At 41.2% G+C, this 26,182-nt stretch overlaps 1 protein-coding gene across 1 annotated transcript in view; it reads right to left on the reverse strand.

The window, feature by feature from the left end:
* The window catches only part of LOC139467724 (uncharacterized), a 51,573-nt gene extending 34,306 nt beyond the window's left edge, over window positions 1–17,267 (reverse strand). Inside the window, 43 exon segments of the mRNA XM_071249234.1 lie at window positions 28–648; window positions 803–931; window positions 1,060–1,236; window positions 1,376–1,696; window positions 1,854–1,988; window positions 2,132–2,461; window positions 2,585–3,091; window positions 3,490–3,612; window positions 3,726–3,911; window positions 4,027–4,350; window positions 4,701–4,847; window positions 4,973–5,158; window positions 5,273–5,401; window positions 5,542–5,733; window positions 6,100–6,885; window positions 6,995–7,327; window positions 7,424–7,636; window positions 7,771–7,911; window positions 8,025–8,534; window positions 8,651–8,974; window positions 9,102–9,233; window positions 9,343–9,846; window positions 10,199–10,666; window positions 10,774–10,890; window positions 11,004–11,213; window positions 11,397–11,637; window positions 11,915–11,979; window positions 12,093–12,218; window positions 12,386–12,473; window positions 12,661–12,743; window positions 12,869–13,195; window positions 13,349–13,513; window positions 13,643–13,777; window positions 13,886–14,089; window positions 14,539–14,678; window positions 14,862–14,979; window positions 15,072–15,239; window positions 15,546–15,674; window positions 15,850–15,957; window positions 16,120–16,290; window positions 16,566–16,618; window positions 16,938–17,006; window positions 17,192–17,267. Of these exon segments, the coding sequence (XP_071105335.1) occupies window positions 28–648; window positions 803–931; window positions 1,060–1,236; window positions 1,376–1,696; window positions 1,854–1,988; window positions 2,132–2,461; window positions 2,585–3,091; window positions 3,490–3,612; window positions 3,726–3,911; window positions 4,027–4,350; window positions 4,701–4,847; window positions 4,973–5,158; window positions 5,273–5,401; window positions 5,542–5,733; window positions 6,100–6,885; window positions 6,995–7,327; window positions 7,424–7,636; window positions 7,771–7,911; window positions 8,025–8,534; window positions 8,651–8,974; window positions 9,102–9,233; window positions 9,343–9,846; window positions 10,199–10,666; window positions 10,774–10,890; window positions 11,004–11,213; window positions 11,397–11,637; window positions 11,915–11,979; window positions 12,093–12,218; window positions 12,386–12,473; window positions 12,661–12,743; window positions 12,869–13,195; window positions 13,349–13,513; window positions 13,643–13,777; window positions 13,886–14,089; window positions 14,539–14,678; window positions 14,862–14,979; window positions 15,072–15,239; window positions 15,546–15,674; window positions 15,850–15,957; window positions 16,120–16,290; window positions 16,566–16,618; window positions 16,938–17,006; window positions 17,192–17,267 (9,711 nt within the window).
* Window positions 17,268–26,182: the final 8,915 nt, after the last annotated feature.

Raw genomic sequence — 26,182 nt, forward strand, 5'->3', positions numbered from 1 at the left:
AGAATAGAAGTTTAATAACCATCTTACCACATATGACGATGACGAATCAGTTGTTAAAGACGCCCTGACGGTCACAGCTCCTGTATTCGAGTCTATATTAAAGTAGCCTGGTCCAGCAAGATATCCGATTGTTTCGTATACAATGCTTCCTTGTTGATCCTGATCAGTAGCTTCCACGTTGTATATGTTCGTACCAACAGGAACGTTGAAGGAGACATCGGTATTGTAAGGCTCTCTCACAAAGGTTGGGGCATAAGTGTCTCTCAAAATGCTTACAATAACCGTTGCGGTGTCGGTTTTGGCAGGCTGCGACTGGTCACTGACGATGACGTTAAACTGATAAACATTAATAGTTCCCCCTTCTAGAATCGTCCTGAGAGAGATGAGTCCTGATGAAGGGCCAAGGTAGAAGATGTCTGAGATGTTCCCCTGGGGAACAATTGAGTAGGCAAGGATGTCTTGAGCGTCGGCGTCAGTGGCTGTTAGTTGCTGGACAGATGACCCTAAGTTCCGGGTCTCTGGAATGGTCATTTGGTAGATCTCTCTACTGAACACAGGTGGGTTCTCATTCCTGATGACAGAGATATTTACCTGTGTCATAGCCGTCTTAAGACCAGTAGTGAACTGACGGGAAGCCTTAACGTGGAGCTGAAAGTAAAGTAAGGTAAACCCAGGTAAGATCACCACGAAAACAACTGACGAAAGAGAAAAACAACTGTAGCATTTTGGTTAGGTTATGTTCCGCTGAGATACGATGGTGAAAACCTAGGATTATTTTAAAATTATTTCTACAGCTACTTACATAGTACATATTGAGTTTGTTGAGGTCACTCCTGAGATCTTTCTTGACCAAGATGGTTCCAGTGCTGGCGTCTATACTGAAGTAGTCAGGTCCGCTGCTATACCCAGTCAGCATGTAGGTAACGCCAGGCTGGAATAAGATATCAATATTTAATGTTCTCTCGCTATCATATGTGTGTTTATTACGTTAAGAGGTGTCTGATACGACAAGGGATATAAACGCGGAAAATGTTGTTTTCTGAGATTTGATGCACCTACCCCAGGCTGTGCAACAGTAGTTGTGACTGCAGTGTCGACCTGTAGATTCTCGGATATACTGGCTCTGTAACTAGGTAGGCTGAACTGAAGAGAGTCGGTGTCCCTCAGAATGCTGATTTCAACGGTGGTGGTGCTGCGTAGCTGAGGGAAGCCGCCATCTTGGGCCTGAACAATTAGCTGAAAAAAAAATCAAACATAAATAACTATGTAATATTATTTCTAAATGTGCTTACACTTATTACTTTTCATAACGTGTAGCGATAATAAATATCATACGAAACAATAATGAACAATCAAAGTAGGCCTTCACGCTTACCCTGAATCCAGAAATACGACTGCCATTCACAGATTTCAGAAGAGTTATCCTTCCATCGACTGGATTGACAAAGAAGTAGGTGGTAGCATCTCCATCGCCAATGCCGCTGTAGCTAAAGACGTTGTTGGGAGCATCAGGATCGGCGTCGGTAGCGTTGACATCGGCGATCAGCGTACCTACGGCTGTGTTTTCTTGGATGACGATGCGGATGACGTCGTTGTTTGTGAAGATGGGTGGAAAGATGTTTCTTTGCACAGTGATGTCCACAGTTGTCGTAGCGCTTAGTGAGGGGACACCGCCATCATAGGCAAGGACTCGCAGCTACAAGTGGAGTGAAGATATTTCAAATGAACACAAGTTTTAGACTACCATGAGTTATATGGAGAACGGATGACCATGTGTGGTTTCATTTACTTTGTGTCTATGTTCATAATTGATTGACGATGTATAACGTGACTCCATTGAAACATTCACTCACCTTGTAGTTTAGAGCGGAATCTTTGGCCAGGTCGACGTTGTTTGCAACACGGATGGTTCCGGAGTTGTCAAGAGTGAAGAGATTTGGCGCCGAATCATCTCCAATAACACTCAATGTTACCTGATTGAATGGGGTCTAAAAAATAAAATAAAATATTATATTATAGTTTTTGATAAGAGCAATATATTTTAAATATGAGAAAATACCTCGGTAATTTAACTATTTATTTTTACAATTTATCATCAAGATTTATACCAATAACAGAAAAGAAAACGTACTCTGGTATCAGCGTCCACGGCTGTGACTTGAATGATGCTGCCGCTAGCGCCTAGAGTCCTGGAGATGGTTTTGGAGTATGGCAAGCCCTGGAAGGTGGGGGCGTTGTTGTTCCTCGCTACTGCTACCGTCACTGTAGCCGTGTTGATGGCAGCGCGGGGAGGGATGCCCATGTCTCGCCCGGTGATGGTAAGCGTGTATGTGGATGGTTTGTTTCCATCAACAGACACTGAGCGAAGCAGGGAAATTTGACCAGACAGACTTCCCACTTGGAAATACTCCTTGGCCACTGCATTGCCAGACAGTGTGTACTCGACCACATTGTTGGGAATCTGTTGATGAATTATTATGATTAGTATGATCAATTATTATGATTATTATTTGTTTATTACTTTAAATGAAATGATGGTGATTTACAAAAAGGATGTAAGATTTTCTATGTCGTAGTAACTTACATTCACATCATTGTCCCTTGCAAGAACACTGAAGAAGGACTGGCCAAGGGCTTGGTTTTCAGTGATTGCAACATTGGAGAATGTTGTCTGGAACTCTGGTGGGAATAGGTTACGGGTGATGTTCACAGACACGACTGTCGTATCTGACAAACTAGGACTGCCACCGTCCTGAGCCAAGACACGAATCTTGTAGATACTGCTGGAATCAGTGTTGATGTTGCCGTTGAGCCTGATAACGCCGGTAGAGCCGTCGATGACGAAGAGGCTTGGTGCTGCATCATCCCCGATAATGCTGAATCTGATCCTGTTGAATGGCTCCTGTGTATCAGCATCAGTGGCGGCTACCTGAACGAGGCTGGTGGAGACGGGCGTGTTGGAACTGAGGTCGGCGGTGTAAGGCTCGCTGATGAAGGTTGGTGGGTTCTTGTTACGGAGGATAGTTACTGTAACGGGTACAACAGTGCTGTTCCTCGCCGGACTTCCGCCATCACTAGCTATTACACTGAACTGAAAAATCAATTTCCCCAAAAAATGAAGAATTTATATGACATATGACATGACATATTTATTACATAACGGGATATGATGAATATACAAATACAAATATGAATAACATATTCATAATATCAATTTAAAACGGTATATATGATCGAATTTATAAGTAAATGTTTATTATATAGTGTGGTTTGTCCATTGAGTCCTGACCCGTGAAGAGCCTGGGTAGAATAGCTCTTCAGCAACCCATGCTGTAAAAGGCGCCTATGCTTGTCGTAAGAGGCAACTAACGGGATCGGGTGATCAGGCTCGCTGACTGGTTGATGCATGTCATCGATCCCAATTGCGTTGATCGATGCTCATGATATCAATCACTGGATTGTCTGGTCAAGACTCGATTATTTACTTACTGTAAATGAGCTCTGGGACTCTCCAACAAGATTCTTTCTGACACTCATTTGACCCGTGATCTGGTCGAGGTAGAAGCGATCCTCGGGAGCGGCAAAGAAGTAACGAACCACATTGTAGGGAGCCTGGAAGAAAATGTACATTGTTACACACGCGAAATGGAGGTATTCTACAATAGATACTGTGTTTATTGGGTTTCCTGGGATAAACATGTTAATATCTGGTACAATCTACTCACGGTGACATCAGCATCGTTGGCAGCGACATTGATGAAACTGGTTCCTGGAGCAGTAGTTTCCAGAATGGTGATGTCGTACGATTGTCTGAGGAAGTTAGGGTCGTGCAGATTGCGGTTGACAATCACAGAAACAAGGGCTGTTGCTGTGAGACGTGGGTTTCCGCCATCACGTGCTCGGATTCGCACCTGAAGTGGTAAATGATAAATGACAGTGGCTGACAAGAATATTAACACCGGCTGATCTGATTGAACAGGACGAATGGTTCGGTATATTTGCATAAGGAAAACTAAAGACACTTACTGGGTAGATGAGTTCCGATTCCATCAGAATGCTCTGAGTCAGCCTGATTTGACCGGACTGTGACTCGACTGTGAAGAACACAGGTGACACATCGTCGCCGATGACGTCGTACTGGATGGTGTTGTAAGGAGCCCTGGTGTCCGAATCCTGGGCATCTATGTCGTACACAGGTGCCCCCACTGACAAGGTACTGTTGATGCGGGCGCTGTAAGGTTTGCCAATGAAGAATGGTGGATTGCGGTTCCTGACGACGTTGACGATGACGGTAGCGGGGTTGGTGCCAGACAGGGGAGGCACACCGTTGTCCGTAGCATCAACGTTGAACTGTAAAGACAAATTGACACAAAGGTCATAATTGTACATAATTAATAAAATTTCCCAATAAATGTTAAATAATGATTATAGTTTTACCACCTTGTTATTTAACTTACTGTCGGGGCGATCGGGTAGCCTAATGGTTAAAGCGTTCGCTCGTCACGCCGAAGACCCGGGTTCGATTCCCGACATGGGTACAATGTGTGAAGCCCATTTCTGGTGTCCCTCGCCTTGATTTTGCTGGAATATTGCTAAAAGCGGCGTAAAACCATACTCATTCACTTTACCTTACTGTCGCTATATGGCTGAAATAATGCCGATGCGACGTTAAATTCTAACTCACTCACTCTTTAACTTACTGTATAAACTGTAGCCTGGGAGGTGTCGGTCATTAGAGACTGTCGAAGGGTTACAACTCCGCTGACAGAATCGATGATGAAGTAGTCGCGTCCCCGAGAACTGGACGTGCCTTGGCTAATGCTGAATCGTGTTACATTGTGGGGAGCCTGAAACATTAAAGTTTGAAAGGATTACTGTACACAATTACTGTACACAAGTTCCATGCGATTTATATATCTGTTGTGAACAGAGTTGATGGTAAGTACAATGAATATTATATTCCAATACCCACCCTTGTATCTGCGTCAGTAGCCAGCACTCTGACGAGACTGACTCCCAGTCCAGTGGTTTCCAAGATGGTTTCCTCATAACGTGTTGGGTTGAACACTGGGGCGTAGAGGTTGCGCTGAACATTGATGTTGACCAGTGCAGTGGCGCTTCTTGGCGGAGAGCCACCATCGCGAGCTTCCACTCTTAGCTGGAGAGGAAAGGGTGATAATATAGATAAATTCATTTCAATTTTCTTGATGGAAAGTAGTATTATTTAGGTGTTTTCTTTTCATTTCAAAAGGCATCTGTAAGACGAACTTACCCTGTAAAACGGGAGTGTGTCGCTCCTGAGATCTCCCTGTATATACACAGAACCAGTCTGGTTGATGCCGAAGTATGTTGTAGCAAGGTCGTCGCCGACAGCTCGTAGGGTCACGGCATTGAAGGGAGTCTGGAATTCAGGAAATTCATCAATAAGTCGTTCGATCAATGAATGGCATATTCATATTTCGATGAATGAAACAGATCTACCCAATGTTTAAGTAAGTTACAGGGACGTACATTAAAGGTGCCTGAACAAACCAAACTCACCACAGTGTCTGCATCCGAAACAGTAACCTGAGTGATGACAGTCCCAACACTGCGCATCTCCGGAATAGTGACGCTGTAAGGAGACTGGAAGAATAATGGGGCGTGGCTGTTCCGTGTCACCTGGATTCGAACCTGGGCTTCCTGCGATGTTGTCAGAGGGGGGATCCCGGAGTCGGAAGCTCTAACGGTCATCTGTAATGAGGGATAGTAAGATACATATATTTCAGATATTATTATATTATTATATTCTTAGTAGGAATGATTATGTCATCCAGTTAGAGATGTTTCAAATTACGTTTTAAGAAATTTAATAAAGCGATTTATCGCTCAAATGCGGGAATGTTAACATGTATTAAAAACTATAATATTATACAGTAAACTACGTTTATAACGAACACGCTTATAACGAACTGGCGGATATAACGAACTGGTTTTTTGGTCCCAGCCATTTGCGGTATATATGCTGTATATATGTTTATAACGAATTACGGTTATAAAGAACTAAAATTAGTGGTTCGTTATAACCGTAGTTTACTGTATTGTTATAGAAGTACTTACCACATAAACTGAGTTCTGGGTCGTGTCGAGGGTGAGAGATTTCTTCACTGACACATCACCGGATACAGCATCAAGAAAGAAGAACTCGTCGGCCAGTGAGTTCGTAGTGCTAGACAAGAATCGGATGACATTGTGAGGAGAACTTGTATCAGCATCAGTAGCGCCGACAGTAGCAACTACCGTTCCCAGCGGAGTCGTGTCAGGGATGACCTTCTCGTACAGTGTAGGGGAGATAACTGGTGCATTGAGGTTCCTCTTAATGTTGACGGTGACAACAGTGGTGTTACTTCTTGGAATAGGTTGACCATTATCATAGGCCCGAACCCGGACATAGAAAGTACTCTCGACTACGCCTACCAGTGATTGTGATAAGGACAGTGTCCCCGTGGTTTGAGCAATATCAAAGTAAACTGGGGCAGCGTCATCTCCGATAATGTCATAGTTAACACGTTCAAAGGTATTCTGTGGATCATTGTCCAAAGCCGTAACCTGGGCCACTGAAGAACCCACTGCGAGATTCTCCGAGATTTGACGAGAGTACGAAGAGTTGAGGAAGAAGGGGGTAAACTTATTACGCAGGACATTGACCAGGACTGTGGCCGTATTGGCAGCTGGTCTTTGGGGTTGGGCATTGTCTGTGACACGGACCAGGACAGTATATTGCTGAGCAGTGTCCTGGAGGAGCGAGGTCTTCAGCCGGATGTGGCCACTGTTGGGGTCAATCGAGAAGTAGGTCATGGCCGAACTGTCTCCAACCAGACTGTAAACCTCAGTATTATAGGGAGCCTGAAGGTGAAAAATACTCACATATATGGACTGAACTTTGAATTATATTGTTATTTATTTTTTCTTTATGTTTTAATACGTATTGAAATTGTTTGGTCAATGATCTTACCGCTGCATCGTTATCAATGGCGGACACTTGGAAGACAGGAGTGCTGAAGTCGGCGTTCTCGAAGATTGTGGTTGCAGCTGTGAAGCCGGGGCCGGAGGGGTTGACCCAGGCAGGTGCAAATAAGTTGCGGTCCACTGTCAGCGTCACAACTTCGTAAGCATTCCTTGAGGGATTGCCACCATCGTAGGCCATAATACGAAGTCTATAGAAGGGTGCAGTGTCGCTGGAAATGGATGCGCGTGTCGTAATCTGTCCAGTGACGGGATTGATGGTGAAAAGGTTGGGAGCGTTGTCGTCGCCAATCAAACTGTACTGCACTGTGTTGTAGGGAGACTGTGAAGAGAAATTAGGACATATTTAAGATGGTAAACGAACAGAGCATCACGAGCATACACTTCAGATTTGTTATTGCAGTGCTTCAAATCTGACCATGAAGGTTGTACACACCCTAAGATCGCCATCATTGGCTTTGACTCTAAAGACGCTTGTTCCCAGGGCTGTGGCTTGAGAAATAGTGTCCAAGTATGGAGTGTTTGCAAATGTGGGTCCAAACTGGTTTCTGATCACGTAGATGTTGACAGCTGTAGGTAGTGTGGCCCTCAGTGAGACTGGAACACCCTGATCCTCGGCAGCCACGGTAAGCTGAAACAGTGGAAATAGTAAATACTATCAATTAGGGAGTAAACTTATTAAATTAGTAAAGATAAATTTGATCCTTTTGATTCAATAGGATATAGATGTATAGAATAATTAGACATCCCATGCAGTCAGCGTACCGTGTATCTGTCGTTGTTCGCGGTGGTGTCGTCAATAAGAGAGCGCCGAACAGAGATATCGCCAGTCACAACGTTGATGTAGAAGTATTCCAGCGCTCTGGCAGTTCCCACTCCACTATACACAATAGCATTGTTAGGGGACTGGAAAGAAATCGAAACAATATAGTTCGCTTGGCGTTTGGTTTTATATTCATTCGGAAAAGGATAAATCGAAGCTTAAGATCATGGATGAATTTGCATCGCAAGCCACTTACCATAAGATCAGAGTCTGTGGCTCTGGCTGTGACTATAGTGTCTCCCAGGTTTTGAGTTTCCAGTATAGTGATGTTGTAGGACTGAGCGTTGAACACGGGCGCCGCAAGGTTCCTGTTGACAGTAATAGTCACAACTGTGAGGTCACTTTTGGGCGGCGATCCACTGTCCTCGACTCGTACCAACACTCTGTACTCCGTTGTGGAATCAGTGGCTACACTAGCCCTCAGGGTCATCAGTCCAGTCACACTGTCAATGCTGAAGAAAGACGGGGCGGTGTCGATGCCGATGATGCTGTAGCTGATGTCTCCGAAAGACGCTTGTGTGTCAGGGTCGACAGCGGTGATCTGAATGACAGACGACCCAACAGCCAGATCCTGGCGAATGGATCTGCTGTAAGGTTCTCTGACAAAGGAAGGACCGTTTTGGTTGCGTACAACATTGATGACAACGCTGGCATCGTTGGTTGAAGTTTTTGCTGGGGTACCTCGGTCGATTGCTCGAGCAGAAAACTGAAACAGATAAATATGTATCAGTTTAGAACCTGATAGTTAGAAATATATTTGAATTATCAAAGCTTCATTAGAATGGATAACATCACGTTGGATTAGGATCAAACTGTACTTACTACGTATTGATTAGGATCCGACGAGTCTGAAGTCAGGGGAGTCCTGATGCTGATCTCACCAGTGACCTCATTGATCTGGAAGTGTGCTAACACTGTAGGACTTCCGGTTAGTTGGTAGTATACGACATTATGTGGGGTCTGCAAGTCACGATCGGTTGCAGTCACTGACAAGATTGGGACACCTAAAGCTTGTGTTTCAAGGACGTTGGTGGTGAAGGTTTGTCTCTGCCATTCTGGTGCGAAGAAGTTCCTCTGAACATTTACGAGGACGATTGAAGTCGCACTTCTGGCTGGCGAACCATTGTCTGTGGCGACAATTCGAACCTTAAAGAGAAAATGGTGTACATGTTATTTTCAGCATTGCCAGACAGTAGATAATAACAGTAATACTGGATAGTGCTTTTCAGATGTCATGTTATTGAATAGGGTATTGCAATGTGAATACACTTACGCTGTATCTGTCGACATTCTCAGACTGTAAGGAGGCCTTGACTGACAGGAGTCCTGTGATGGGGTTGATACCAAAGAAGGACCCGGCAGAATCATCACCAATAACAGTGTATCTGATCTGGTTGAACTGGGGCTGAAAATGGTAAAAAAAACATGGTAAAAAAAGTATACCAAATTTCATATTAATTTATCACAAAATTATTACGCATTTTACTCATTATTTTACTCATTATTTTCCTTACATTTGAGTCCGAGTCGGTTGCAGAGATCTGGATGACGGAAGACCCGATCGGAGACGTTTCTGTAATAGGGGCGCTGTAGCTTGAGTTGAAGAAGATTGGAGGATTCTGGTTGCGCGAGATTGTCACTGTGACTACAGCATTGGTCTGGGCTGCAAGCGGAGCTGGAAGACCACTGTCCTGAGCGGACACAGTCACCTGGAATGTGTTGATGGTGGTGTCGGCTGGGGAGCGCTTCAGGGAGATTTCTCCGCTCGAGGATACAGCGAAATAATTCACAGCGTCCTGGTTTCCAGTGATGCTGTAGGTCACTTGATTGTAAGGGGCTAGGATATCACTATCCACTGCCTGGACTTTGGCTATAGAAGTAGCCAGTGGGAAGTTCTCGACAATTTGAGCTGACAGTGATGTTTGAACGAATGCAGGGCGGTTGAGATTTCTGTTGATGATTATTGTTGCTGTTGCTGTTGTTGCAAGACTTCCACCATCAGTAGCTACAACTCGTAACTGAAATATAGATATTGAAGATCTTACTTCGTATGAAAAGACCCAACATATCATCGAGATTTTTGACTTACCTTTGCATGTGTTTGTGACGGGTGCCACGGGTGAGGCAGGATAGGCTCACCTTTTCAAACACCTGGTATCATCACTATTTGATAGTGATTCATAAACACATGCTTATGATATAGTCGGAATCGTACTATCGACTCTGCTTTATGCATGGATTTCTATTGGATATGGAAAGGGGTTTGTCGCTTTATTATTATTATTATTATTATTATTATTATTATTATTATTTTTATAAAAATACAAATTTACTCTTTGAATGGTAACTGTTACTTCGTAGAATACTCACCAAGTAAGACAGGCTGGAATCCCTTGTCAAAGTATCCTTCACAATGATCAAGCCACTGTTAGCCCCATCAAGTCGGAAGAAGGAAGGTGCATTGCCATCCCCAACAAGTGAATAAGAGATGAAGTTGTATGGTGACTGCGTATCCCCATCAGTGGCCGACAAGGTCAAGACGCTACTACCAATCCCCAGAGTATGATCAATAGTGGCCTGGTAGTTGGCACTGTTGAAGACTGGGGCCTGGGTGTTCCTCAAAACGTTGATGTTCATGGTGGCAGTTCCTGATAATGGTGGAGTACCAAAGTCGGTGGCCATCACCACGACCTGGTAACTGTTGGCACTAGACGTATCTGTGTTAAAAGACTGACCCAGATGGAGCTGGCCATTATTGGGGTTGATGTAGAAGAGGTTTCTGCCCTGAGAAGGAACAACGCTGCTGATGCTGTAGGAAATGCGGCTGTTGGCCATATTCTGTGGGAAGAAACATACAGCTGGTTTTAAAAATATCCGAGGATATTGCATTAATTTCAATCAGTGAATTGGTATGTTTCACAGAGCCACGTGGATACAATACTTACAGCAGGGTCGTTGTCTGAGGCTGTGGCTGTGACAAGGACGTCTCCCACGGGGGTACTCTCCTGCAGGGTTATAGCCGTGGAGGATAAGCTCACTACTGGGGCATTGTCGTTTCGATCCTGAAAAGTCATTTATGAAACAATCATTAGTAAAATACAACAAGAATGGTTTTTTCGCAGATAAAATCAGTTTTAATTTATTTTGGATGTATATCAATGGGGAGATAACTCACAATGACGGATGCTCTGACAGTGGCGGTGGCTGATGGGAGGAACGAGTTGATACCATCGGCTGTTGTGACGAAGAACTCGTAAAAGTTCGTTCTTTCATAATCAAGTGGTTGTTGAGTGCGTATCTCGCCATTTTGCGAGATGGTGAAGTTGCTAGCTCCGCTGCCGATCAGTTGGTAAACGATGTTGTCGACAGAGTCTGCATCTTCAGCCTGTTAACATTCAAATCATGGAAAGTTATTAAAATACATTATTGTGCATTAAACATATTCATTAAAGTTCACACGTTTATCAACATTCTTATGATTTCGAGTATTGGTCGTAAAATAGGACACGGCGTTAAACTTAAAAGACGTACTGTAACAAACTATTCTATGATTTATAATGCAACACACCTTAACAGTAGCGACCAGATGACTGGCCTCATTTTCTGGAACTTTGGACTCGTAGAGTGATTGTACAAAGATGGGGATGTTGTCTTGTTTGTCTTGAACGTTGATGGTGACAGTGGTTGTGCCACTGCGGCTGTCAACTGCAGCATCACGGGCAATGACAAGAACGTAATGCACCTTCTGGATCTCGTAGTCCAGAGCTTGGGTAGTAGTTATCTCCCCTGATTGGGAGTTAATCGTAAATCTGAAAATAATCAAGTGAAAGTTTTAATATCTTCATTCACCCATGGGGGCGGTCGGGTAGCCTAGAGGTTAAAGCGTTCGCTTGTCATGCCGAAGATCCGGGTTCGATTTCCGACATGGGTACAATGTGTGAAGCCCAAATAAGATGTTCCTAAAAGCGACGTAAAACCTCACTCACTCATTAACCCATGTCATTATCTGGTCAGGATAACCATTTTATGTGAGGCATTTTACTTACAAAATAAAAAATTACTTTATATCATAAGGGTTGAACTTACTTTTCAGCACTCAGTGAGTAGAACATCTGCGAGTTGACTGTGCCTGGCTCGTCTTGGTCGTTGGCCTGCATACGTAGATATTAAGAAAATAAATCAGTTTGTATTTTAAACTACGTATAATCGAATTTGGTCAGTATTATTTAAGAATAATGGAAACAAACTGAAAACTATAACGTACCGATACACGCCCAACAGGTGCGTTGACCACATTCTCGTCAACGGCGAAGTTGTATTGCGGACTGAGGAAGGTGGGGTTGTTGTCGTTGATGTCGGTGACCACGATGCTGAGAGTAGTAGTTGCAGTCTGGGAAGGCAAGAAGAGCGACATGTAATAAGCATTCATTTCAACATATAATGGATATTTTATATTGTTTTACTCTAACAGTAGTTAGTGATAATAGTGAGTATTACGACCCGTGATATAATGGTTTAGTGATAGAGAGATGTAGTGTATGCATTGTATATCCTTACTCTGCTTGAGGGGTCCGACACATAGACGAACAGAGAGTAGTTAGGGCGACTCTCTCGGTCCAGGCGATTTCTCGTTCTTACGACGCCACTGAAACAAAACAGGTTATATTATACCTTATGATATAGTCTGAATCGTACAATGTTTTTAGTAGAGATTTCTTAAGACTAGTAAAAGGGAAATATTGTTTCACTTTTATAGATTACATTGGTGATGATAATAATATGATGAAGAATTAGAGAATATGCATCATCATAATAAAAGATGATCTACTCACTTGTTTTGCTCAATGGTGAAGTCAAGATTGCCGTTTCCTGAGATGATGCTGTATGTCAGAACGTCGTTGTCTATATCAGTTGCCTGCCAAACAGAGAAGGGAATTCATTAAAACACTGTATCAAAATCTTTTGATTTAAAACGAAACCGTGTCACAACCTTACAATGACATGTGGACCATGATTTTAGCACAACAGATGTATACTTACCGGAACTGAAAATATCGAGGTATCTATGGGTACCCCCTCGCTGATGAAGATGCTGTAGTTAGGTGATGGGATTGATGGCCCCTGGTTTCCGGTTCTAGTGATGTTGACAATGACGGCGGTTTGTGCCGACTTCTGTTCCCCGACGATGGCGTTGTCAGTAGCCTGTACAGACAGGGTGTAGAGGTTGTTCTGGACCACGCTTCCCACAACTCGAATACTTCCAGATGTACTGTCAACTTGGAACTTGCCATCTCCGTCACCGCTGACGCTAACAAGGGAGTAGGTGATGGCACCGTTGACACCAATGTCATTATCAGTTGCAGTAACCTAGACAGCAAAGGTATAACAATGTTATAGTGAAGATGTTGATAAATTGTACACGTTTTATCGTCAATAAAAATAAAATTATAAAGATAATGTCAGAAGCAAAGGCAGCATGGTTTAGCATTCTGGTTTCATTCCGTATTTTCTGTAACTTACCGTCAGGATGGTTTGGGGGTTGAGAGAGTAGTCTCCCTCTCCGACCTTGATGACGGATGTTGTAGCTGGGAAGGTTGGGGCGTAGTCGTTTTTGTTGAATACGTTGATCGTCAGAGAAACTGTAGATGATCGTTTCTCTGCAGTGCTTGCTTCGGCAACAATGACCTGAAAAGGAAATCCCGTGAAATGAGGATTGTAAATGTTTCGGTTGCTAGTGTTCCCATTTAAAGTCAGTATATTAGTCATTTGAATTTAGACATCCAAAGTATATAGATATTAAGGTCCATTACTCACGGGAAAGGAGACAACGGGTGTTGTTTCAAAGTCCAGGTTGTTGGTGTCGAGGCTGATATAGCCGTTGCTGTTGACGCTGAAGATGCTTGTTCCCGTTACGGTAAATGTGTAAGATTGGCTGGGGTCAGACGCAAGCTGGAGATAAAACAAGATCAGTTGAAGGAAGAACATGTAAAATATTGCTACTGGATACTTCAATGTAGTAGCTATCTGGTTTCACCTTCAAACAAAAGTGGGACTCACCGTATCGCTATCCGTGACTTGCAGCTTCAGCAGCTGTGAGTTAGTCACATCCGTCACCAGCGTTCCCACGGGGGAGTTCTCAGAGATGTAGCCAGTCAGGCTTCCGGTTGATGAAGTCACAGATGGGGCAAACAGATTAGCAGAGTTGATGGACAAGACAATCTGTGCCCGTTCGTAACGCCTGCGGTCTGATTGCTCTTCGGCCTATGAAGACAAATATGGTGATGATCATTATTTTTGCCTTGGATTACAATAATTCAGAAAGATAGTTATGATGGAAATATGGTATAATTGGGCTCTGAAACACCGACCAGTTCTTCATTGATTGTTCAACTGTGTCTATCAGGGGGCACGGGTGGCCCAGTCGTCGAAGGCGCCGAGATTCGCTGTGCAGAGTTGCGTCCCTTGGGCACGCCAGAATCCTATGATTGTGGGTTCGAATCCCGGTTCGCCCCGATTATGCTCTAGGTTTGTCAGCACCATACTCGTGCTCGTGGGTTTCGCCGAAGTGGTAAACGTCTGAGACCTGCATCGCTTCGGGCTTTCCTCCCACATTAAGCTGACACGCCGCGATATAACTGGAATACTGTCGAAAGCGGCATTAAACCCAACTCACTCACTCACGTTTTGTCTATCACCATACATATACGTACCCTGAGAACAATGGTCAGCGTCTGTGTTGAGAGTCTGCTGATGCTCTGTATCTGGTTAATAACGGCTGTGTACGTGTTAGACCCTGGAGTGGGGTTTTGGGTGTTGACGGCAAACTTGCTCATATGTCCAGACGGGATTGCTGCAAAAGGTTGCACAATTATTAAAATCAACAATAAATATCTCGCTTTCTTTCACTTTTAATAGTCATAACGGTAAATTGTCTTGACGAACACGTCTCCTTAATGATTATTCAGTAAATAATTTCTTGGAAGTTTTTCTTTTTTTTCATTCAAGATATTAAGCTGTGGATTAGATTACTTACTCTCTTGGATGAAGAATTTGATTGGAGAGTTCAGGGTATCCTGGTCTCTGGCTTGGATGATAACGGTCTGTTGTACTGGCGTGATGGCGGGAGATGGGAAGAACGTCAGCTGACCAGTCTGAAACATAAATGTTACACATAAAATGTATTCAGACAGTATTCAGACAGTTAAACATTTTTATCTCGGAAATAAATGTATAAACTACTGACCAGATCATTTGAGGTGATCGTGGTGGTGTAGCGTGGGTTGTAACAGACCCCGTCGTAACGAGTACAGGACGAGTATTCAAACACGGGGCCCAAATCATCTCCGTCTCTGATGTCGATCCTCACAGTTGTAAATGACCTTTTGCGGTTGGTTTCCGGGTACGCTCGGTCCTGTAAGCAAAAGAAATACATGTATATAAGGTACCAAACTTTAAGTACAAACAAAAAATGGTTTATGTAGTGTAGTGTATTGTCATTGTGATTAGTGCTATAGTAAATAGTACCAGCTAGCTCGCGCTATGACGTACCTGATGACGTCAGCGCAGACCGATGTACTGACGCCATGATGAAGAATAAACCCATGATCGTATTCCAGCTTTTCGTGTTATAGATACGGTGATAGTTCAATATGAGAACTAAAGGAAATACATCACATGTTCCATATTGTATTTTAATTTTAACTGTTTTGAAGCTTACCGAGGCGGAAATGTTAAGAACGAAGTATGCATGGTTGATAGCGTTCAGTTCTTCAAAGTCAAGATCTCCTGACACCGTCACAAAGCCTTCACTGGGACGGAGAATCTGGAACACTGCGCTGCCATCAGTCTGGAAAAAAAATGTTATGAACATAAATACTTAGTATTCCAGAATAATGAAGAATAGGTTCAGTACCTGTGTCAGAGAGTAGTAGTGGTTCATTTAGAAGATATGAGAGTTGAACATTAGTTTATTATAGCAGTGATATATATAACAGTTGTACCTTATGGTACGTTTGTCTCACCTGATCACCTGATCCAGGCATTATGCTAAAGTCAATGTGTTTATTTCCTCCAAAATCGAGGTCGGTAGCAGAAAGTCCTTGGAAGACCGTTGTCCCAATTGGGGCAAGCTGAGAAGAGAAGGAATAAAGTTAGCACAAACCGGGGAGAGACTACGTTTAACATATTTTAAATTGTGTTCTTGAGATGCCGTTATTTGATTTGTAATGAGCATTTTTACTTTTTACAAAGACTAAATATTGTTCATGATTTTTAATCTCAGTTTATGTTACCTCGCTGACTGCTATTGTATAAGGGGCGCCGACGAAGATGGGGGCGTTGTCGTTGGTGTCCTCGATTGCAACTCGTAGTGGGTAGAACCGGGTAGTTGGTGAGATCAGAGAGTTGCATTCCATTGTGAATTCAAACACACTTTGATCGTCAAAGCTTAATGGGGAAGCGCCCTGAAACAGACATTTGTAAATCCTGATATTCGCGTGTGATATCACGACAGAGATTAAAAAAAACCGTCAGGAAATCGTTAACATAATGTATCCGTTTATGATTTAATTTAAGATGTTTGGATTAACACACGTAACCAAGGAATACGTACATCTCTGTCGAGTGCCCGATATAGTCGAATATATATGCCGCTTTGGAATTCTTCAATACGGAAATAATCATTTGGGTTGATTCTAGCCGTGCTCTGTAATAACGTCAGGGATGCCGTAGTTCCCACAGTGCCGAATATCCGTATCCGGGCCACGTGATAGTCGGGGTTTGCTTGCAGATCTGGAAACAGAGTCTCAATTAATAATGGTACAGTAAACTACGGTTATAACGCACACGCTTATAACGAACTGACGGATATAACGAACTTGCTTTTCAGTAGCGACTATTTGCTGTAGTTATGCTGTATATATGCTTATAACGAACTACGGTTATAACGAACTAAAATAAGTTCGTTATAACCGTAGTTTACTGTACATGTAGAAACATATAGCAAGATAGTAAAATATGGCGTGTTTATTATCTATAACCATAAACCATTGAAAGGTTTGCAAACTTTTAAAAAAATAAACAATATTCATTCGTTAACTGAAAAACGTACCTGTTTCTGTTGCCTCCAAAATTGACACTGTTAGCGTTGAGATTCCGCCAGAATCTATCGGTGTGCATGCTACAAGGATAAAAACAGGGGACATATGAAGAAAAGACTATGCAAATGTATTCATCTATAAACGAAACAAGGACATTTATATAAGAATATTTATGAGAGAGTTATTGCACTCTCTAGCCTAGTTAATAGAGTTAACCAACTTACTCAAATGAAAAAAATAGAAATATATATAAACCATGACTTACGTTCTTGTGATAACGCTGTGCCTAGGATGAGTAGTAGCGACAAGGCGGTGAGGTCTGTCATCATCAGAGTCCCCATTCTGTGAATTATTTGGGCTTAGCCCTGCAACGAAAATATACAACAGTCAAAAAACAATTTCCGAAAGTCAACGTCTTCACCTGACAAGTGGTATGTTGTATGTAACTGGTTGATCTGGCTACACCATTCCAACCGGCTTCCTATATACTGTAACTATGAAAGGTGGGCGCCGCTTAATAGGGATTGGCTGATAATCCATTCCCTGTGCTCCCATTGGCTGAAATATAACAGTAGGCCTAATCACAGTTTTAATCCGTTATTATGCCCCAAGCTTAGAGTTTTTTATACTACATTTGTAATTACGCCTTTAGACGGCGGATTTAGTTAATCCCTCATTGCCTCTGGATATCGCTGAAACAATGGCCTTGATTTCGAGGGTAGATAGATAAAACATAAACGAGACTTTGAAGTGTGTCTTAGAGATATTACTACAGGCCTTATCTATGTTTTTAATTACTCATAAAATTATTTAGGTAGTTTCTGTGTCTGTATCGTTATAGAACGCCCGAAGGAAATTGCGACGGTTGTTGTATAATTATATTGAATTATAAGGAGAATTGATATGGTCATCCAATTGTTATTGAAAAAATGTCATTCATATCTTGAACTGTATTTTTTCAATAGGGTAAAAGTTTAGATGTAATGCTGTTACGAATGCTTATATGAGAAATATTTCTTTTAAAATATAATCCATAATATACCGTTAAGATTCTGAATGTTGCTATTTTATTCCTATTGCACACTATTTATATTGCAATTCGTTATAAAATCTGAATAAGGGATTTGTGGTGGGTCGTTATATACGGGCATGTTTAAATATTCATAATCTCAAAGTTTAACATCTAACCATCCATTGAATTCCATAAAGGTTTACGGTTGATAAATATCCGTTATCACCATCGACATGTGTGTTCTTTTTCTGTTTACATTACTAGCGGAACAATCGAATTATTTCACTCCTATGCTTCTTCTGATCGACTGCTCTGGTGAAATGAACAACACGATTAAATACACCATAAGCACTGGGGATATTAACAAGCATAAAGCATGTCAGCCTTTTATGTGAAATGGTTTGAATTTTTTCTAAGCTGTCAAGCTATATATTAATTGCACAAAAGCCTGTGTCGTTACTTTTTTTAAATATCACTACTTTGATATTCAGATATACGTGTCCGATATATGAAAATGCGTTAGGGTCCATTTAAACCAAATATCATTGCTCAGAATCCAATACAAATATCATCCATACAGAATATTGATATGAGTGAAAGAGTGGAGGTTTATTGTGTCGAATGTATACTAAGAGTCAACTAAAATTCGCCAATGATGGACACAACATGCTCGCACAGTAACTAACGGGTACCGTTATCACGAGCGTATTGCTATACTCAGTATTCAAGCTTAACGTTCTTAGTTTCAGAGTTATGTAAATATATACGAGAACGACGTTATGAAAGCAAATTTTAACGCGAATGCGTTAACAGTAAATCATAAGTGGTCAGTTAAGTATTGCGAGTACGTGCAACAGCGTTTACATCGTTGCAATCCTAAATTTATTTTATCCTAATTTTCCTATTTTAAGAAAATTACCATGCACTGCCAGGGCGTTATGTAAATTTAAGTCTCGATTATCCGACGACAAACAGTCCATGGAGACTTAAAGGCAACATTGTGATGAAAATTACATGAAGGGATGACTGAAGAATCAGTGATGACACCAGGTGTTTGTGAAAAGGGTAAGCATGTTCTACTTTACCGGTTCCACTCGCCACCCGTATAATGTTCATAAAATATGAAAGTGTTATCAAAACTTGTTATCAAATTGCAACAGGATTGTTAATATCATGGTATGTATTTTTCTCTGCTTTAATAAGATTCTCCAATTTCACATTCGTGAATAAAAAACTTAAAATTTTCCACTAGTTCTAGCCAACCATCCTACCTTCAAGTGTAGTACAGCCAAGTCAGGTGAGTAATCCAAGTCTAGGCGTTCACGTCAATACTCTGTATTCGGGTAGTAGAGTATCGTGTATAGTCCTGTATGAGGGCAAGAAACCCTTTGACCACAAGTCAGTGGTTCCAGGTATTTAAGCTGTGGCTGGAACGCCTCTGGCAGTTGTAAACATGTTTTATCCCGACATGGTCAAACAGGTTTCCTCATATTGAATTGTTGTCGCGTCATTATATTCAAGCCTTGAACATGCCACGGAAGACAATAGAGGATTTGGTCAAAGGAAATTAGCACGTTGCCACCGACTAACTTTGTCAAATGTTATCCCTTTTGTAGTGGGGGTGTTGGTATTGATGTCAATGGAGGGAGGTGATGATGTGTCCTTACTTTCAACTTTTGTCAGCTTCTACATTGTGCGACCTAACGAAGGGTACAGAACCAAAGATGAAGTTCCAGATGAGAAATCTGGTTTTGTAATAAAATTCATCTTAAACGTTACATGTGCTTTAAAGACAGTCATTCTACTATCAGTTCTGGAAACGCGACCCGATGAAGATCCGGGTTGTCTTCAGCAATCCATGCTTGTCGTAAGAGGTGACTAACGGGATCGGGTGGTCAGGATTGCTGACCTGATGGATGTCACCGCATCCCAATGTGTGTCAATGACTGGATCGCCGTCATAGAGCTTGAATATTGCTGCGTTCGGCGTTAAATAACACACAAACAAACTAGGAACTGGAGGGGAATAATTACGATTAGAAAGTGGTCGCTGGAAAATAACCACAAAGCGGACAGAATATGCAAATTGTGTAATTTAAATATGATTGAGTTGAATTCCATGTTCAACTGAAATTTAAATTCTATGTTCAACGTGATTATGTCTTATATATTTTCTACGATATGTAGTATGTTTCAATTCTCCTTTTGATAAGTCAAATAGCTTATTTTCTTATTCAATTCGGTATCTTGTAGTTTCTCTCATAAATAAATATTATTCAGTACTGTTCTTATTTATACTTTTGCTCAAACTACATTTTAAGTTTTTTCTTAAAAAACGCTATAATGAAATTACAATAATTTCAGTAGGAAGAATGCAGGTTGCTTCATCTGTAGCTGTATTTTTTTTTTAAAGTAATTCACCCAAGCTGATAAAACACTTTTGGGGATTATGTCATAGATAGGTTCATTTTTTCACCATTTTTGTTATTGTTCTATTGCGTTTACACAATGCACATGCATTCACATTACAGGTATTTCATTCCGCCTTTAGCTCTTAATGCACTAAGCCTTGTCCTGGCCCATTAAAACAATGGTGTCACTTTTTGCCGCCGGCTAAACATTGTTTCGGTTGTAACAACACGTTTCATACAGCGGATTACTATGTCTTGTTGTCCAGATCTTGTCGGCATAATCCTATCAGGACTGCCTGATTGCTAGCTGGAAAATACAATACTAATTAATGTCACGAAAACAGTCCGAAAGTTCAGTGACGTATTTCAACTTGTGATGGGGCACAGACATATTAAATGAGTCGTTAATAACGTTAATCTGTGTTTCAACCTGCCATAAGCTAATTATCTTATACGAAAATATTGTAGATTTGTCAATCTATAAACAATGGTAAAATAATGTCCATCGTTACCATTTATCTTTACCGCTTCTGTTAATCATAATACTTCACAACTACAATATCTCATGTCTGTTTGTTTGTATATTTCTTGTTTAACGTCGCACTCAGAAATATTCCAGCTATATGACGGCTGTTTGTAAATAATCGAGTCTGGACCAGACAATCCAGTGATTAACATCATGAGAATCGATCCATGCAATTGGGAAACGATGACATGTATCAACCAAGTCAGCGAGGCTGATCGCCCGATCCCGTTAGTCGCCTCGAACGACAAGCATAGTCGCCTTTTACGGCAAGCATGGGTTGCTGAAGACCTAATCTACCCCGGATCTTCACGGGTCCAATATCTCATGTACATTCTCTCAATACTGCTTCCAACTGTGGATTGGTATTCTAAAAAGTGGCGAGAAAATATGAAAATGTACAACTTCGTGGGCAACTTCTGATTTATTGCATTCAGCTACGTTTCAATGTAGATTCTTACATCGGTTTTTTTCCAGGGACAAATATCTACATGCAATAAACCAGAAGTTGTTATCCATAAAGTTGTAAGGTTTCTTACTAATGCTACGGTATTCGTCGTTATAACCGCCTTGCCCACGTATGTACCCCAACTACTGTCACAAAATGGCTTCTTGGTTAAGATAACACGTAGGGGTTTCGTCTCGTCTGAAGTTATTATCAGATTATTATTATTAGCCTATGTGGATCCCATCAAGTATTCAGATACTTAGCCTTGCTTCGTATGACTTCATGATCCGCGGAATAATTCCAGTAAGTATATACATAACGATATTCTCACTGCAGACTTCCGAACTTTCAAGATATTCTCTGGGTCGATTGGATTTCTGTAATATATATAAACTGGGTTATTCACAATGTAATAACTATTACGACTTTTTAACAGCGAAGTGGCTTCCTGCTTTCAGTCGTCACCATGTTGGTTGATTGGTTTGTTGTTTAACGCCACACTCAGCAATATTCCAGCTATATGATCACGGTCTGTAAATAATCGAGCCTGGAACAGACAATCCTGTGATTGACATCATGAGCATCGATTCACGCAATTGGGATCGATGACATGTATCAACCAAGTCAGTGAGCCTGACCACCCGATCCCGTTAGTCGCTTTTTACGACAAGCATAGTCGCCTTTTACGGCAAGCATGGGTTGCTGAAGATCTATTCTACCCCAGATCTTCACGGGTCAATTGAAAAGTAAATTACAAGGCCATCGGCTGGAACCGGTAAATGTACATGTCAACAGGTATTACGAAACCATATTAAGTTTCATAACCAGCAGTGAGCTCAACGACCAGGGAAAAAAATGTCACTGCAGAAGTCCCGAATAGCTTATGACCACGACCTTGCCCCAAATAGCACGCCTGTAGTATACATATACATATAATCTCTCATTCCGCATTGGGTAACCCAAAGCAGTTGTATAAGTTGTCAGAAGGAAGAAGTTTGTTTCATAACCAATGACTATATGGCTGAAATATTGCCGATATGACGCTAAATCATAACTCACTCATTATCAAGTACAAGTGTTGAATGTCACACATGTTCTTTGGTGAAATCAATTCGGGTTTTTAAATAAGCTCTCCTCACCTGTAACGAACATTCTGAGGTAGGGGTGGATATATCGTCTATATGTGTGAGGCTGGGAAACGAACTTGTATGTGCTAAATAATGACAAAAAATCAACTGTTTCTCTCTGGTCGGTGATGTCATATCCCGCGAGAAATGTATGGTAAAATAGGTTAGCCATTTCGACTCTTCTAACAAATTGATTTCATGTTACCAGGAGTAAATCAGAACAGTGAACGCCTAGTTTTAAAGATCGCCTCCGTGGTCTCGTGGTAGACCGGAGAGCGGAAGGTCCGGGGTTCGATCGCCGGCCGCGCCATACCAATAGACGTTGAAAGATGATACTTGTTGTTACTCTGTCTGGCGCTCGGCATTAAGGGACTAAAACAAGGACTGGTCGGCTCCGAGTCAGTATACTGTGTCTGAGTGGGGTATTCATGTTAAGCTGCGGCACGGTATCTCTGTAGGCTAGCGCGCGCACACTAACACTAACACACACTAACACACACACACACACACACACACACACACACACGTGCGAGCACATCGCTATGTAAGTGCAATAATCTTGGACGCGACATTACACCCAATTTCCCCTCACCTCGCCAAGTTTTACAGGAAAAGTGGATCACTAGGTTATGAGCACTAATTAGGTTCGATAGCCCCCGTGTTAAAGTGTTGGCTGGTTAACCAATCAGTCTAGATAAAACTTAAGCAGGCAACGCAAGTTCGATCTTCTACTCACGTGGTGCTAAATATATGATACCTGATTTCCGTTTGTCGAATACGAACATAAACTGGCAGTTCCGAATGGAATATTATATTGAATTCTTTATTCAGTACTATACAGGCCACATGCCCTTTGTACGAAATGTATGACATATTTATGGCAACAGTCACAGTGATAAAATACGCGTTCCATCTTCTTTACTGTGATACAGATATTTAGCGACATTAATAATGAGCTTTGTGTTACTTGCAGATAAAAGAATATTAAACTTATGGAGATTGTAATATGGCGTAATATTATAAAGGAATATAGAAATGGCGTAGGTACATGTAGGGCACTCTAGCAGGAAATGAAACTCGTCTTCTATTAGGCCAAATTGACATCGTTTGCAAAACTTTCTTTACGTTAGGTTTTCTATCAGTTTCTATTTCCAGCCAGTGTGCACTGCATGTAAACCTTGACAAACATGACTGAAATTTACTCACGGTTACACAATACAAATATCTTTCACGCTTCAAAGTTAATTTAAAATGAGAATAGAGTGAGTGAGTTGGGTTTAACTCCGCTTTTAACAGTATTACAGTTTTATCGCGGCGTGTCAGCTTAATGTGGTAGGATAGCCCGAACTTCGGTGAAACCCACGAGCACGGGTACGGTGCTGACAAACCTAGAAACATAATCGGGGTGAATCGGGATTCGAACCCACAATCATAGGTTTCTCGCGCGTCCGAAGGGACGCAACTCTGCACTGCGAATCGCGGCGCCTTAGACGACTGAGCCACCCGTTCACCCAAATGAGAATAGAAGGACATTTTAGAGCTATTACATAAACTTCTGTGCCATATACATCAAAGTAAATACCTGTACATTACCGGGTGATTGTCATAACCAAACATGACCGAATCCGAGAGAAAATAACGTTGTTCTAATATTAGTAACCCAATTCTTCTTGACTATCGTATAAATACAACATATCATAACACTGTTTTAAGTAAGTGGTGACCCGGCATACAAACTAAACGTAGCCAATATTTAAAAGCTCTCATCGTTGCATTGTTCTGTAAAGGGAATCTGCCACATTCACCCAATACAGCGCTACTTGATGTACATTGTTTAACATTCAATAACCATTTACACGCATATAAGTGAACTTTCTCAACTTCTTCCATGTTATGGAATGCCCATATTTCTGACCCATACAGTAACATTGGTGATATCTTGGAGTCAAACAATCCAAAAAGAAATTTGAGAGAGTTAGGCTGTAAACAATTAATGTTTTTAATAGGTTTTATTAGTACAAGTTTAGCTTTAACTGCTATGGTGCTTAAAGATTGTGTACATGACAGCCTGCTGCTAAAAACAAACTTTAAAAAATAGGATACCCTTCTGTGACTTCCAAAAGTTGTCATCCATTCAGTGTATCAGTGTATTTTTCAGTGTATTTTTCACTTTTATTCAGCCGCCCACCTTTCTGAAAAACTACAATTTTAGTTATATCAATATTAACTGACATACTCCAGTCCACAAAATATTTATCTAAGGTAGATAATTCCTTCTGTAATCCTCTAATAGTAACTGAAATTAAAATCAAATCATCTGCAAAGAGCAATAATAAAACTTGCATAATATCAGGATGTAGTTGAATAATTGAAATAAGAAAGGGCTTAAAACGCAGCCTTGTCTAACACCTAAATTACATTGAAATTGGTTTGACAACAGTTTATTACTTCTGACAAATGACTTAACATTACTATAAATTGACTTCAACATTTTGGACATCTTAGAGCCGACACCGTGCTTTCAAATTAATGTCCACAAATAAGAACGACGAACAGAGTCAAACGCCTTTGAAATGTATGTAAAGACTACATATAACTTACGACCAGACATACCTAAATAGCGCTGAATAATAGCATTTAAGATAAATAGATTTTCAATTGTCAAGTGTCCTCGTCTAAAGCCAGATTGACATTCTGATATTTTGTCATACATCTCTGCAAAAAACTAATCTAGTATTATAATACTCAAATACTCAATAAACCAATAGCTCTATAGTTATCTTTTACCCCGTTCACATGCGCCTCTATAAATATGTGTGTATATGTGCATACGTTTGTAGAAATACATACATGTGAACGCGTTTACTCATATACTCGTATATTTACACCAGGAGCAAATTTGCATCATGTCTGGAGCAGGTGTAAATGTAAATTTGCACTGTGTGTATATGTTGTAATGTGAACGTTTATGTCAACGTAAGAGGATGATCTAATTAACATCTGTTCTTTTGCCAACACCAAACAAACTGTCAACAGTTGCCAACTTGTATGCGTATACACAGAGAGGACGGTGTTTTCTTTTGTTTCAAGGAGTCAAAAGTTAGTGTACAAATTAATCAAACACATGTTGCTTCACGCGAAAATTTTCGGTGAAGTCACTCTCTTCTCATTCAACTTGATTGGAAAACAACCTGTTTTGTGTTGAAAGTCGTGAACAGACTGAGCGCCTTACACAATTTATATACTTTATTTACACACATAAGATGCTTTTCATGTGGACGCATAGTAAATTTACATATACGCACGTATGCATAGTTACACATGTGTAAAATGACTTACGTTAGTAAATCTTGTGCATGTGAACGGAGTATAAGATTAAACCTTTTAATGGTATAATAACACCTGTATCCCAATCTTTTGGAAAAACACCACTATAAAAGATATTATAAGATAAATACTCCCCACCTTCTTGGCAAAGGAAGTGAATAAGATATGAAGTACAATACGTTTGTATGGACGAGAGCTGTTCGCTCATAATCGGCCCATCAATATTTGTAAATAATGTGTAAGTGATTGGTCATGTCATAACTCTGTAGGGGACACTGGTGGCCCAGTCGTCTAAGGCGCAACGATTCGCTGTGCAGAGTTGCGTTCCTTGGGCACGCCAGAAACCTATAATTGTGGGTTCGAATCCCGGTTCAACCCCGATTATGTTTCTAGGTTTCACCGAAATGGT

This window comes from Haliotis cracherodii, unplaced genomic scaffold, assembly GCF_022045235.1.
Source record: "Haliotis cracherodii isolate W230 unplaced genomic scaffold, xgHalCrac1.p SCAF_2, whole genome shotgun sequence".
Taxonomy (NCBI): Eukaryota; Metazoa; Mollusca; class Gastropoda; order Lepetellida; family Haliotidae; genus Haliotis; species Haliotis cracherodii.